This window comes from Papaver somniferum, chromosome 10 (genome assembly GCF_003573695.1).
Source record: "Papaver somniferum cultivar HN1 chromosome 10, ASM357369v1, whole genome shotgun sequence".
Classification (NCBI taxonomy): Eukaryota; Viridiplantae; Streptophyta; class Magnoliopsida; order Ranunculales; family Papaveraceae; genus Papaver; species Papaver somniferum.
Window position 1 is genome coordinate 6,965,936 of NC_039367.1, and position 14,264 is coordinate 6,980,199.

The window sequence follows — 14,264 nt, forward strand, 5'->3', positions numbered from 1 at the left end:
CTCAAGGAAGCCGCGGAATATTTAATGAACTGTCAGTCTTCTATGACTGACAGTTGAACTGAACTGATAAAGTTACCAAGTTTATTGATCGGGGCTGCCACCTTCTTCTTCCCTGAATTACGTCAATACCATGACCATGAAGGTGCTCGAGTTGATCATGAGAAGCTTATGATGTTGTTGAACGAGCAGAGATGGTGGAGATGGTTTGAGTCTGGTGGCAGTTCAATGGTGTTGGGTTTGTCGAGCTTTGATGTGAGATGATGGCAGCAATGGCGAGAGGTGGAATCGTGATGTTGATTATCGATGGATGCAAAGCTAAGGAGCAAAGATGGAGGAATGGGTGTTTGTTGTTGACGGAAGGGATGTTGGAAGGAGCTGTTATACGAACTGAAGACAGAGTTTGGAATAAATAGAGTTGTGGTTGATATTGTGGATTGGTTTTGCTGTGAAGCTGTGCTGCTGCCATGGACGAAGTTCAAGGGATGAGCATTGTCGGGATTTACGGTGACTGCTGTGGTAAGGTGATAGGATGCAGAGAAGATGTGAAGAAAGTGTTGCTGCCGTTATCAATGATTGGTGCTGGTGATTCTTGGCAGTTAAACCGGTGATAAATGTGAGCTGTAAACAGTGAGCAGTGACTGATTGGTTGATGATCGAGATGGAGTTGACGCTGGTGACTGATATGGGTGAAGACCATGAAGCTGAGTCGGGGAGGAGTTGTCGCTATCACTTGGCCATAGAATTTTGTTGGAAGAGTTGAACAGAACAATAGGAAAGGAGCTGGAGGCTTGGCTGTGATGGAATGAGAAGTAGCAAGGAGGATGAGCTGCTGCTAGTGATCAGAATATGATGATGGAGCTGTGAAGAGTTGGATCTTGGTGTTGGACTTTGTGGCCCAAATATCCATACCCATTTGGGTTTGATCCGAGAGCGTTTTTTGTTGAACTTTCTAAATCAGAATATTACTTTATGGCGGCAAAACAAGTGTGAACTGTCGCAATGAAAGTTCCAGAATGGCGGCTATTTGTAGACTACTTAGTTATTAAGTCTTCTTCGATGGAAAGAAAAACAACAAGTATAAATAGCCATTAGGGAGGTGTAAAACCTATTCCTTACCCTGTAAAGAAGTTGCTAAAACACCATCACTAAGGTTAGCAACTAGAAAGGAGTGGTGAGAGGAATAAAGTTTATCCTCAACATAATCTTCACAAAGTCCATGATATTTTCAGTTGAAAGAGATATAAGGGACGAACTGTGATTCATTGCTAAACCAGGTACGTCCTTGAAACTTGTTTCCTGTATTTTAGCTAGTAGCAAGTTTGAATAATCTTAGATACTATAATCATGTCCGAATGGTTTACTTTATCATGATTGTGAACTGAATTGCTAACAGTTGGTATCAGAGATGATTGGGTTATTCATGTTTGCTCATAACGGTAGATGATTTTAGGATTGAGTTGATGGTTGTTTATTTGATCCTAATGAAAATAATAAATCATCCTTGTATTAATAACCCAGAATGATTGTATAACTGGTTGGGTATTTAATCTTGCAATTATGAGCATGTTATATAAGGACAAACAATCCAATTCACATGTTGATCAGGTTTAATTACTTGTTCTGTGAAATCCTAGAACTCGAAGCTTTTCTGTGTTCTGTTTGTGTACCACCATTAAAGAGAGAAACCTTCACGAAGTACTGGATTTAAAGAGTGATTGAAAATTTACCTCATAAAAGTAGGTAATATCATGTTGATTGAATCATGAGAAATAGGTTTGTGAATCAGTAATGTTAAAAAAAAAATTGAATTATCGAGTGTTCAATCTATTAGATCATATATAGACATGCCTTTGAGAACTTGTACTCTGTTTTCCTTTTGTGATTTATGTATTGATAGTCGTAGTATAGTTTCTTCTCGGCAAGATGATGGCGTGTCTAACAGAACACCTTGAGTTATATTATCTTGAATCTTAAACTTTTGACCGACTTACACCATGTTTGTTTACTCCTGACTCATCTGAGTCGTCTGGATCTGAATCATCTGGATCTGAGTGAAATCACCTGACTCATCTGGATCTGAGTCGATATGTTTGTTTTGAGTCAGATCTGACTCATCTGACTCGGAAATAAGTGAGTCAGTGGTTTGGTCCCATGAGTCAGGGGTATTTTGTTACCTGACTCAAATGAGTCCGAGTCAGGGGTTATGTCTGAGTCAGAGGTCGAGTCAGATCTGACTCAAAATGGAAAACAAACGGTCTGACTGCTGACTCGGTCCGAGTCAGGGGTTGACTCAGATTCAGACGCCGAGTCAGCTGCAAACAAACAAGTTCTTAATGTGAATGATATTTTTTTTTCCGGTCTGTTCTGATGATATGGATTTGGCCAACTCTTCGTGCTAGCTAGATGACTCTTTAAAAGTCCAAGAGTCACACCTCATGAGTGGCATTTAAAGGTAACGAATTTAATAATCATAATGGGGCCGTAACCTTAGGAATCAGGGTGGGATATTGCCGACTAAGTATAAAATTGAGTCAAAATTAATTTTGTCTTATGTTAGATTTTGTAAGTTATTAGTGGCGTTGGCAACCGAGTATTAAGAATAACTTATCCAGCACCCTCAAGTGTGAATGAACATTTTGGTTTTAAGCATTTTTGATAAGATACTAAAGTCAACTCCTACAGTTACTGAGTTGGCAACATTAGTGACCAGCCTTTCTGATTGTTGCCATAAAATGGTTCATGAAAATAAGAACCCAGCTTGTTATGCTAAAGAAAGATCAGGTCCAACATAGCCACATGGCGTTCATTTGTCCTAAGGATAAAGTTTTCGGTTGACCGCCCGTTCTTTCATACCTTGACTGACATGCCATTGTAAAGATAAAATATGCCATGTATGTATTATATATTTGACCCTATAATGTATATTTATGGAGTCTAATCATAAGATTGGATCACCAAAGTAACCATTCAGAATGGGTTAGATTCATGAATGATGAAATAAATAGTCATTTGCTTCCGAGCTAATTAATTTGGTGTCATAAGAAAAAAAAATCATTACGTTAAATAATTAGCTTGTGTATTTTTATATGAAAGTGGCGTATAAATATTTATGAATACCATATAAAGCAAGCTGACATTTTGGGTCATATATATAGGATAAATTTTATGTATAATTCCTCGCAAAGGAAGAATTTTAATGTCTCAATTTATCCATTTTCTGTGCATATTATGAATGTGACTTGAATGGTACATGGAGTTGTACAAGTAAAATTGTGCTGCCAAAGTAGCCAATATAAAGGGCAAACTCTATTAAGATATGATGACAAAGTTTCTTGTATATCCTAATTACATGACTAATGACTTGTCCAAAAACATCATTAGTTTAAGTAGTCAGGTGAATCTGTTAAGGATGATTTGATACCCAAAGGTGTCAATCTTATGTTATGGAGGATATAAAACAAGTTGACATTTTTGTTGCCACCATATTGGTTGCATTTGGATGTTCCATATTAAATCTGGCATATTAATTGCACGTTAATATTATCTGAACCGAGATAATAAATTATGATAAAAATGTTCCATGAGTTACATAATGTTAGTAACTTCTTTGTTGCTTCATTTGCTTAAAATTAGTTGTAGTTTGAGAACATTGCAAGATTGTAAGAATCTATGAGACACACATTAAAATACCTCTTTAGGTCTGTTTTATTTCATGTTTATGTGATTCTTAATATATGATTAATTGTTTGTTTATTGAAATGATTATGTCAATTCTTTTTTGCCCCCTGAAGAGGTAGACCGCATTGAGTTTAACTCGGTAAAGTGGGTTCATAAGATTGACCCTTGAAGAATGGTAAACTCAGTGAGATATGTGGTCAATAACATCTCCAACTGCATATTCTAATTAATTATGGTATTAGTGATATGTTCAAAGACATCACTTTGTGAACTAATTAGTATCTGTTATCCTCGTGGTTGATAACCAAATATGTTAAGACCTTTTAGTTTTGAGGATGTATGGCTCAGTAACAAATTTAAGTTAAGAGGCTGGCTATAGAAATGAATGTTGCGTACGTCGAACTTTCGTCCCAAAGGATGAGTTTTGACAGTGTGATTTGTTTTGAAAATTTTATGTTTTTTTATCTATTTGATGTCTACGCATTAAATTCTTTTGGATGCTAATTGTTGATCGCATGATGATATCGTTACCTTTTTACTCTTGGTGATTAAAGAATTTTGTGCAGCTAATTAGTCTAAGTTAGCTCACCTTCTATTATGAAATGTGATAAGAGTGGGAGTATGCATAAGCATATTAAGCGGTATTGTTACCACTTAGACACAAAATTGATGTAGTGTCAAAGTGATGTTTCCTTGTTATTTTGGTAAATGTATTCTATTTCGGATCATGAAACGTTTTTGGTTCGAGAGAAAGCAGGATTTAAGCAACAAGGAAATGTATTTGCAAAATATTGCGCTTCCATAATTTCTTGAGATTTTGTGATGACTGTTAGGAAATTTGTTAAAATATATTTCACCATATTCATCAATGACTTTCACATTATGGTTACATCTGTTTGATTGTTAGCCACATGTAATAAACATGGATAGTAGTGTTTGTTACTACGGATTTAAATCCTGTCAGATGAAAAGGTGAAAGTAGTAAGTTCGATGAAATGATGAATATATGTTTTGGAAAATGTGGAGAGCTAAAGAAAACATTCTCGTCTTATAGCCGAATCCTAGAATTTTGAATTGTGTGTAATGCACAATGCTAAAGGTGCATAATTGTTCCCGTTAAGAGTAATTGTGCTATGTGTTGGACATAGTTAATACCTGCCTTTTATATTGTGGGTGAAAACATATAATGTCGTTGCAGACATCATAAACTTAGTTTCTGGCAAGTTTATCTCAAGAACCTTATCATTTTTTGAGTATATGGAAACCTAGTTTAGGATGATTACGTTGAGCAACGAAAGCTAGAGTTTTCCACCTACATGAAAGAATTGTATTAATAAAGACTACTAATACAAGGGGTATGTGTATATGATTGTCCTGATTATAGTACAAAACCATTTGAAATTAGACACACTTGATAATGGTTAATCTAGTGGAAGTTGTAAACTATAGAGTATAGTTTCACTATTTGAATTATTACTCCCATGATGATTTGATATGATCCAAGGTATGAAAAACCATAATCAGTTGAACCACTCAGATTTCAGAAAGTAAAGAAGTTTGACGTTTCTTCTGATACTGTGGCATGTCTTCAGAAAGCGTTGATTATTGGATCAAACAAGTGTCCGGCTTGAATTTAATAATTACTGAGTTGGATGACTCATAACTGTCTGGAGTTTCATCAAACGAAAGTAGGAACAATTATGGTAGTTAGGAATTTTGGGATAAAGGGACTGCAAAGGTTTCTCTGAATGGAAAATTGGCTTTTAGCATGTCATCCTGAGGGATCGGTATATGGACTTCTAAAGACCCATCTTAGTAGTAATCTTCAGATTTGAGAAACACTTTCTCGATAAAGTTATAAATCTGAAGACCAGTGGGAGTGAGTATATATATACTGATTTGTATGTTGATGACACGCTAGTCACCATTTCTTTTGGAAATGTTGGTGTTTTGTTTAAACCAAGAAAATCCTCTTTAAAGAACTTATGAATGAGTGAGATGAATCTTGCATTTGTGCAAAGAATAACATCTCATTAAAGCAAATTTCTTATACTTATTATATAGACAGTTGCTCATCTAGCGTTAAAATTACAGAAAAGAGTAACGAACGTCAGTCCTATATAATGAATATCCAAAAATCTCAAGGAAATACAATGAATTTATGATTCGGCTTCCGCTTATGAGAATTTCATGCGCAATGTGTTTCGCATCAAATTAATAGAGTTCTATGATACGCATTCTTGGTTGTTGCCAAAGTAACCCAAGGATATAACTTATTGTAGAACATTAAAGTAAGTGTATGTACCTTTATATAATTGATTCTTTGAAGGATGGTAAATTTTTCAGACTCATCTTTGAAACGCATAATTCATAGAGTCATAATGGGATACTACTTCATGGTAACGTGGAGCTGTAACTAAATGAAACGCAAAGAAACAATAACTGCTTCATTTATTTTGAAGTCTGAATTGATATGTGGTATATGATAATAATACCATAATCTGAGGTTGTGCAACTTTATCTCAAGACTTGGATTACGTCAACATTACAGCAAGTGGTTGAGTATCAAGTGCACAACAATCTCTTTCTCTTAAGCTATAAATGGTGAAACCTTATATGATAAAAGGCATATGAAGATATAGTTTCCAATTATACATAAAGAGAATCGGAAACAACGTGTATATGTGGATAATACAAGTATAAAACTTGTGAATTAATGCACATCCATTAATGAAAACGAGGGTTACCACCTGATGCGTTAAAGGAGCAATTGCATCGTAATGTATTGGCCCCTTATGATAGTAGATGTATGGATGAATTTTGGTTTCCACATTACTCTTTGAGATCTCATGAACAATGTTGTTTCTGCATTTCTTGGTAATTCCATCTGTGCACACAATTGTAAATGGAATGAATAGCGCAGGAATATTTTGGTAATTCAAATTATGTTACTAAGGCACTCATGTGTTTGTCCTTATCAACAATGTTTTCATTGTTTTGTAATGTATTCATGTCTTAGTACATGGAAGGGAGTATGTCGTTTAATGATGTATAACCGTCATGACTTGCATTAATATATTGCTAAACAATGATATTATTAATTATGATAATGAATTAAGCTCTCATTTAAGGCTGCGCGCATAATTGTTTCTTATCAAACCTTTGATGTATATATTTGTTTTGTATGGATTATATGTGCCAAGTGGGAGAATGTTGGATTTTGTGGCCCAAATATCCATACCCTTTTGGGTTTGATCCGAGAGCGTTATTTGTTGAACTTTCTAGACCAGAATATTACTTTATGGCGGCAAAACAAGTGTGAACAGTTGCAATGAAAGTTCCAGAATGGTGGCTATTTGTAGACTACTTAGTTATTAAGTCTTCTTTGATGGAAAGAAAAACAACAAGTATAAATAGCCATTAGGGAGGTGTAAAACCTATTCCTTACCCTATAAAGAAGTTGTTATAACACCATCACTAAGGTTAGAAACTAGAAAGGAGTGGTGATAGGAATAAAGTTTATCCTCAACATAATCTTCACAAAGTCCATGTTATTTTCAGTTGAAAGAGATATAAGAGATGAACTGTGATTCATTGCTAAACCAGGTACGTCTTTGAAACTTGTTTCATGTATTATTAGCTAATAGAAAGTTTTAATAATCCTAGATCCTGTAATCATGTCCGAACGGTTTGCTTTATCATGATTATGAACTGGATTGCTAACACTAGGCAGTCTGTTGGTTAAGGAAGTTGCATTTGGGTTTTAATGGTGGATGGAAATGCTGCTGCCAATATCAGAGGGGAAGAACTCGAGCTCTGGGTTGCTGAGAAGACTTGGCAGAGAATGAAAATGGCTTGCTTCCATTGTTGATGGAGAACTCGAGTTTGACATGGAAGGTGTTATGTTATTGATTATCAATGACGAGTTTGGGTACGGAACAAAGAACGAATTAAGGAATAACTGAATGGGAGTCGAGTCTCGTGCTGCTGGCAGTGATGAGAAGCGGTAGAGAAGTGAAGGTGTGGCTCGAAAGGATGGTAGAATATGGTGACGTTGGTTACTGTTGTCTGTGGTGCTCGGTGATTAATGACTGAAGCTCAAGTAATATCAGGGGAAATGAAGAGACGACGAAGATTGGCAATGGTGGTGATCGGCAGTTGATGAAAATGCCAGTGATGATGGGGCTTGATAATGAGGCATCAATGATGAAACAAGGTGAACGACAAGACAAAGAGAACTCGAGTTTAAAAGTCAGGGACTTAGAGTTCTCACATAGAGTCTGGTATCTGAGGTAGCATCACGGGGTTTAGGAAAATCCAGGGAGTAAAATATTTCTCCGATGGATGAGTCACCGAGGAATTATAAGTTGAGTTAAGAAAACTCGGGGAAACATATTTTTCAGGGAGCTGGGAGTTAAGAGTTTTCGCGGAGGGCCTGGTGTAAGCTAGTGTTAACTACAGGAAGAATAAAATCCAGAACAAGGAATTCTTCAAGGACAAAAAAGTGTCCAAGAGAATTTTACTCTGTCAGTTCTACGTAACTGACAGTGAAACTAGATGTTGGGCTGGACCTGTTCAGCCCTGGCATGGCCTATTAGCTGACTAAAGCATGTGAGCAGCTTTGGATGTTAGTGGTATTTGGCAAGGTTTGGGCTAGTATTGACAACTATTTCGCACGGAATTCGGCACGGGCGCAGCTACACTTTTGATACCTATAAAAGAGATATATCTTTTAATCTTTTATCACGTTATTGGAGAGAAGAACTCAAAAGAAGAAAAGCTAGATTTTGCAGCGATTCATCACCGTAACTATTTTTTTTCTATTTTATCATATGAAACTCATGGGTTTTGTTAGTACCATGAGTAGCTAAACTTCTTAGTGATTGGGGATGATTTCTAGTTCTAATACATGATTTGATTCAGCATATACATCTATTTTAATCCTTCACATGATTATTGATTGTTTTTACTACAATAATTTTATGATTGACTGATAAATTGTTTAGGTGGCCATCTAAGCAAATTTGTTAGTAAATCTAATGCTAGTAATGAGTTAGGATATCCGTAATTGTTGAATAACTCTTACACAAGTAGAAATTGCGAAACCTTGCAGAGGGATTTTGTGGAGCAACCGTAAGTAAAAACAACCCTAGTAAGTGGACCGAGTGTTCTGAGTTTAACTGTTAGGATCAAACCTAAGTTCACAAACCTTAAGGCATTCAACTGAATTACATCTTGTAACTGTACCTCAAGGTGGTTTAGACCGATAGAATTTGGAGACCAAGCGTACCTGTTTTCCATTGATATAAGGAATTTTGGGGATAACTAAGCACACATGCTTTCCTACGGTTGATAATAATCTGTGGTTTACAAAGAATAGATGAATATGCTGTTTTGATGACTGTTTAGTAATGAAGAAGGATTCCCTGATCATATTTCTCTCCATTGCTTGCAATCTTAATTACTTTTATTGTTTTATTATTTATTTAACTTTTAAAATCTAAAACAAAACCCCCAATTGTGACAATTTTGACAACTAAATCTCCCTGCTGTTCGTGGGAACGAATATTATTTGCTAGTATATTATTCATTAGTAAAGTAAAATATAAGTGAATTAATTTGTGCACCTACGACACACATCAATTTTTTGCGCCGCTGCCGGTGAGCAGTCGGTAGCTTTAGTTGTTATTTTTTTTTTTAGATTTTCTTTTTAATTTTTGATTTATATTTTGAGAATTTTATTTCAGGTACTTAATCTCTGGCACCGAAACAATGGGATTACCCAAGGTGTGGAATTCGAACTCGCAAGGGAACGATACTACAAGCACATCAACAGTCGCAACCAGAACCTTCTACAGAAGAGATGGTTAGTACAGACGACGAGAGAGATCCTCCACCTCCGGAGAGGAAGTTAAGAGAATTGACATCTTCGTGCTTAGATTCGCAACCACTGTGCATTACAGTCACTAACCCAGTGAATCTGAAGAAGAATCTATTTCATCATCTACCAAAGTTCAAGGGACATCCAGGTGAAAATCCAAATCGACACCTTCAACAGTTTCAAAAAACGATGACAAGTCTGAGGCATGCAACCATAGACAGAGATACGACTATGCTACAAGCCTTTCCATTCTCATTAACAGACTTAGCATAAGAATGGTTGTATTATCTTCCTCCAGGGAGTATTACAACATGGGCTGAGATGAAGAAGCTATTTCTGGAGAAGTATTTTCCTGCTTCCAAAGCGGGATCCATTTATAAGGAGATTAATGGCATTCTACAGATGTCTGGGGAGTCTTTATATGAATACTGAGATAGATATAATAGGTTGGTGGCAAGATGCCCACACCATAATATATCCTCAACATTTATTATTCAATACTTTTACGAAGGATTACTTCCAGAACAGAGGAATTTGATTGATGCAGCTGCTGGTAGTTCACTTACTGAGAAGACACGCAGGCAACCAGTTTGGTTGAGAGTATGGCTGTCAATGCTCAACAATTCTACACCAGAAATAACTCTAATGTCATAAGAGTTAGCGAGATGGAATAGTCTGCACAGTCAGAGCAACGGATGAACAACATAGATAAGGTAGTACAACGAATGGCAGCAGTGATTGTTCCTACTTACGAAGAAGAGTCTGAACAGGTAAATGTTGTGTTACCTAATCAGAGGCCAAGGAATGATCCCCACTCCAATACTTATAATCCAGGTTGGAAAGATCATCCAAATTTCAGTTATGCAAATCAGCAAGCTGCAGCTCCGAACCCTTATGGGCGACAAAGTGGTTTCCAACAACCACAATTCCAACCACAACCACAACCTCAACCTCAACCTCAACAACAGAGTCAAAGCTCAAGTATGGAGGAGATGATGCAAAATCAAGATGCAAATGCTCAACGTCAAGATGCAATTCTGCAGAAACAGTATATGGATATAAAAGACTTGCAAAAACAGATGGGACAGTTGACTACAGACATGAATCAACTAAAAGCACATACTTCGACAAAGTTTCAATCACAGACCTTTATGAATCAAAGAGAAAATGTTAATTCACTTTTGAGGAGTGGGAAGCAAACAGAAGAGCCAAAACAACAAGAAAAGGTTAGTCACTACTTGGAAGAGGAAGTAGAGGTGTACCGTTCCCAAGGGAAAGACAACCTCAACCGGCCAAACTGAGGACACGGTTCCTACTTTTATCACACCACCTCCTTTTCCTAGTCGTTTTCCAAAGTCTGAGAAGCAAAATTCAAGATAATGAGATTCTGGATATTTTATGCAAGCTACAAATCAACATCCCATTTATTGAAGCCATCATATTGGTACCCAGGTATGCTAAAGTTCTGAAGGATTTGTGTACAAAGAAGGATAGGTTGATTCCTAATGAAATCACCCAGGTGGGAGAAAGTGCTTCTACTATGTTACTTAAGAAGATTCCTGCAAAGTGCAAAGATCCTGGGGGTTTCACCGTGCCAATTACTATTGGTGCCAAGAGGTTTGAGCGTGCTTTACTTGATTTGGAAGCTTCCGTAAGCGTTATGTCAGCCGATGTTTATGATTCTTTAAACCTGGGACCTTTAAAAGAGACAGGGATTATCATTCAATTAACTAATAAATCAAACATATATCTTAAGGGACTCGTGGAAGATGTTTTGGTGCAAGTGAATGAACTAATTTTTCTGGTTGATTTCTTTGTGGTGGATACGCAGAATGGAGACAATTGTTCGTCTACTTCATTACTTATTGGTAGACCGTTTATGAAAACTAGAAATATGAATATTGATGTCGATAGTGGGACACTTACTATGGATTTGATAAATAAATTATACGCTTTAACATTTTTCAAGCAATGCGGTATCCGAGTGATGTCCACTCTATATTCTCTATTGACATTGTTGATTCTTTAGATCATAAGGTGTTTGATGATCGTGTGAGTAAGCTAGACTCCGATGCTTTACCACTTTGGACATGGACTTGGGTGCTGAATTCTTGGAAAATTGTGGTGTTTTTACGCCACAACAGAAATTCCAATGTGATACTTCTACTTATATGCCTTGGCCCATTACTGATGAAATTTCTTTATATTTTGTTGTGCAGGCATTCAAATTAGAACCTAAGCCTCCTTACTACTTTAAGTATCCCTACTTGGGTGATAAGGAAAAACACAAGGAATTATGGGAGATTCAACGTGACAAAGTGGATGTAAACTCCCTTGAGTTTCGCGATTTCCTCCCGTTGGAGGAGTAATGTGAAAGAATGCCAAGTCGGGCTGACGACTTTAAACCAAGCGCTAAATGGGAGGAAACCCATTGGTTTTGTATCTTAAACCATTTTATTATTTTTTTTCGTATCATATTTGTATCCCCATGTTTAATTTCATTGAGTGCGGAATCTATTTTAGAAGAAAATTATGACGAATACCTTTTTATCAGAAAAATTTAGACTTCATGTAGTTCAGTCCAGAGACCATAACTGTCAGAATGTTTATTGAAACACTGTTCCCTTTTGAGACTTTGTATAAAACACGTATATGAAAAACTTTTATGAAATGAAGTTTTTCCAAATTCCTTAACAATTTGCACAATTTTGGCGTTTTATCTGCTGTTACGTCAGAATTCAAAAATTTCGTGTTAGGGCATTGCTCGGTCAACCTCGCATGCGTTGCTATCTCAAGCATGTTTGTCAATGTTAGTGATCAAAATTATAAGTCTTGATTTCTAGTCTATTATAGCTAAGTCTCGTACTAGGATAGAAAGTGTAGTTGAGCTCAAGGACTTCATGGAGATTCATCATACAAGAAGAAGAACTACTCAAGGAACCGGTGGAACTTCTCGACAAAAAGGTATGTGGATACTTGAACTTATCTATCACTCAAAAGTCCATCTACTCTATCTCCTACTCTTTGAGACAAGAAGTCGTATGCTATATATATAGACTTGGATTATACACATTTGGTATTTCGAGCCGAGTATACCTCGCCTATCTATATCTCGAAATATGTGTTGGTAAGCTTTTCGCTTCGATCAAGTTTATCTTTACCTAGTGACGAAAGTCATGATATGTTTCAATCACTTTGAAAATTGCTTTGACGAGAAATGGTGTAACAACTATGTAACGTCCTCTAAGAATGTTTCAATGATTGAAATGAGAGATTAGATTACATAACCAATGGTGGAAATAAACATTGTTCTGGAAACACATTTATGTATAAGTCCTATTCCTTGAACCAAAGTTTGCGAGCCTTGTTGATCAAGACAAACCGAAAGAATGGCTTGTTGCCAAGTCCGCGAACTCAGTCTATGAACTGCCGAACTTCCCATCCCGAGAAATTTTGCTGGAGTTGACGAACTAGCTGCATCCGCGAACCCAGTCTGCGAACCCAATCCCCGAACCGGCGGAAGGTCTCTTGCCGATATTTTCTGTTGGAGTTTGTAAACTCTGCCCGGTTGCTTAAGTCCGCGAACCTAGTGTGCGAACTTGAGAAAGGTTATATATCTGAAGATGATTTCTGAATTAAACTTAAAAAGACTAAGGAATACAGTTTGCAAACCATGGCTATAAAAGTTCATGAACCGATTCAAGTGATCAAATCATCTTTGCTTCAATTGTGTCTTGTGTAGTACATAAGATTTCCTTGCAATTGAACAACTATCTAACTAGTTCATTTGAAGTCATTTGAACTAGTTATGGTGAAGAAGAACATGGTTGATATGAAATGCTCATATGACTAACTTTTGGTTAACTATTATTGAACTAACAAGTGCATACGTTTGGGTACGGTTAACAAACCTAAAAGTGTGCATTGTCAAGTGTGTGTAACAAGCTAAGTTTTCGATCTAACGGTTGAGAAATATTAACTTGAATCTAAATCAGGTTTTCATCTAACGGTGGATATTGTTTGCTTTGTGACCAAGGCAAAACCCTGATTTGAAAGACTATATAAAGGAGACATCTAGTTTTATGCAAAACTAATCCCCACACCTTACGTGTGATACTAGTTTGCATACTAGAGTCGATTCTCCTTTAACGTATGGTTTTCTTTTCTCAAACCAGGTTAGTGACTTAAAGACTTCATTGGGATTGTGAAGCTAGACTGATACTACTTTTATCGTAGTTGTGTGATCTGATCTTGCATCTTCTATCGTACGAGTACAATCAGATTGATTGGCTTGAGATTGATATCTCCGATAGGCAAGATATAAAAAGTAATCAGAAACGTCTTCGTCTTATCGTTTGTGATTCCGCAATATCTTGTTTCGCTACCATACGATTAAGATTGTTGTGACGTGACCGGATTATCAATTGGTTCATGATCACCTTGATTATTATCAAAAGACGGAACAAAACCTTTAGGGTTTATCTGTGGGAGACATATTGATCCTTTGATATACTTGTCTGTGTGAGACAGATTTGTTTATTGTCAAAGCCTGCGATTTTGGATCGTATCAACTCTTAGTTGTGGGTGAGATCAGCTAAGGGAATCAAGTGCGCAGTATCCTGCTGGGATCAGAGGTATAGGATCATAATTGTACCTTGGATCAGTGGGAGATTGATTGGGGTTCAACTACGGTCCAGTCTGAAGT

At 36.7% G+C, this 14,264-nt stretch overlaps 1 protein-coding gene across 1 annotated transcript; it reads left to right on the forward strand.

Annotated features, from left to right (window-relative positions):
* Positions 1-1,054: 1,054 nt before the first annotated feature.
* LOC113316891 (uncharacterized protein DDB_G0292186-like) lies at positions 1,055-11,528 on the forward strand. The gene is made up of 2 exons (XM_026565050.1): positions 1,055-1,274; positions 9,426-11,528. The coding sequence occupies exon 2, from the start codon at positions 10,255-10,257 to the stop codon at positions 10,858-10,860; it is 606 nt and encodes a 201-aa protein (XP_026420835.1). The 5' UTR covers positions 1,055-1,274; positions 9,426-10,254; the 3' UTR covers positions 10,861-11,528.
* Positions 11,529-14,264: the final 2,736 nt, after the last annotated feature.

Bases quoted from the DNA above. Each gene is read 5' to 3' on its own strand.
- LOC113316891 (XM_026565050.1), top strand. From the start codon at position 10,255: ATGAACAACATAGATAAGGTAGTACAACGAATGGCAGCAGTGATTGTT.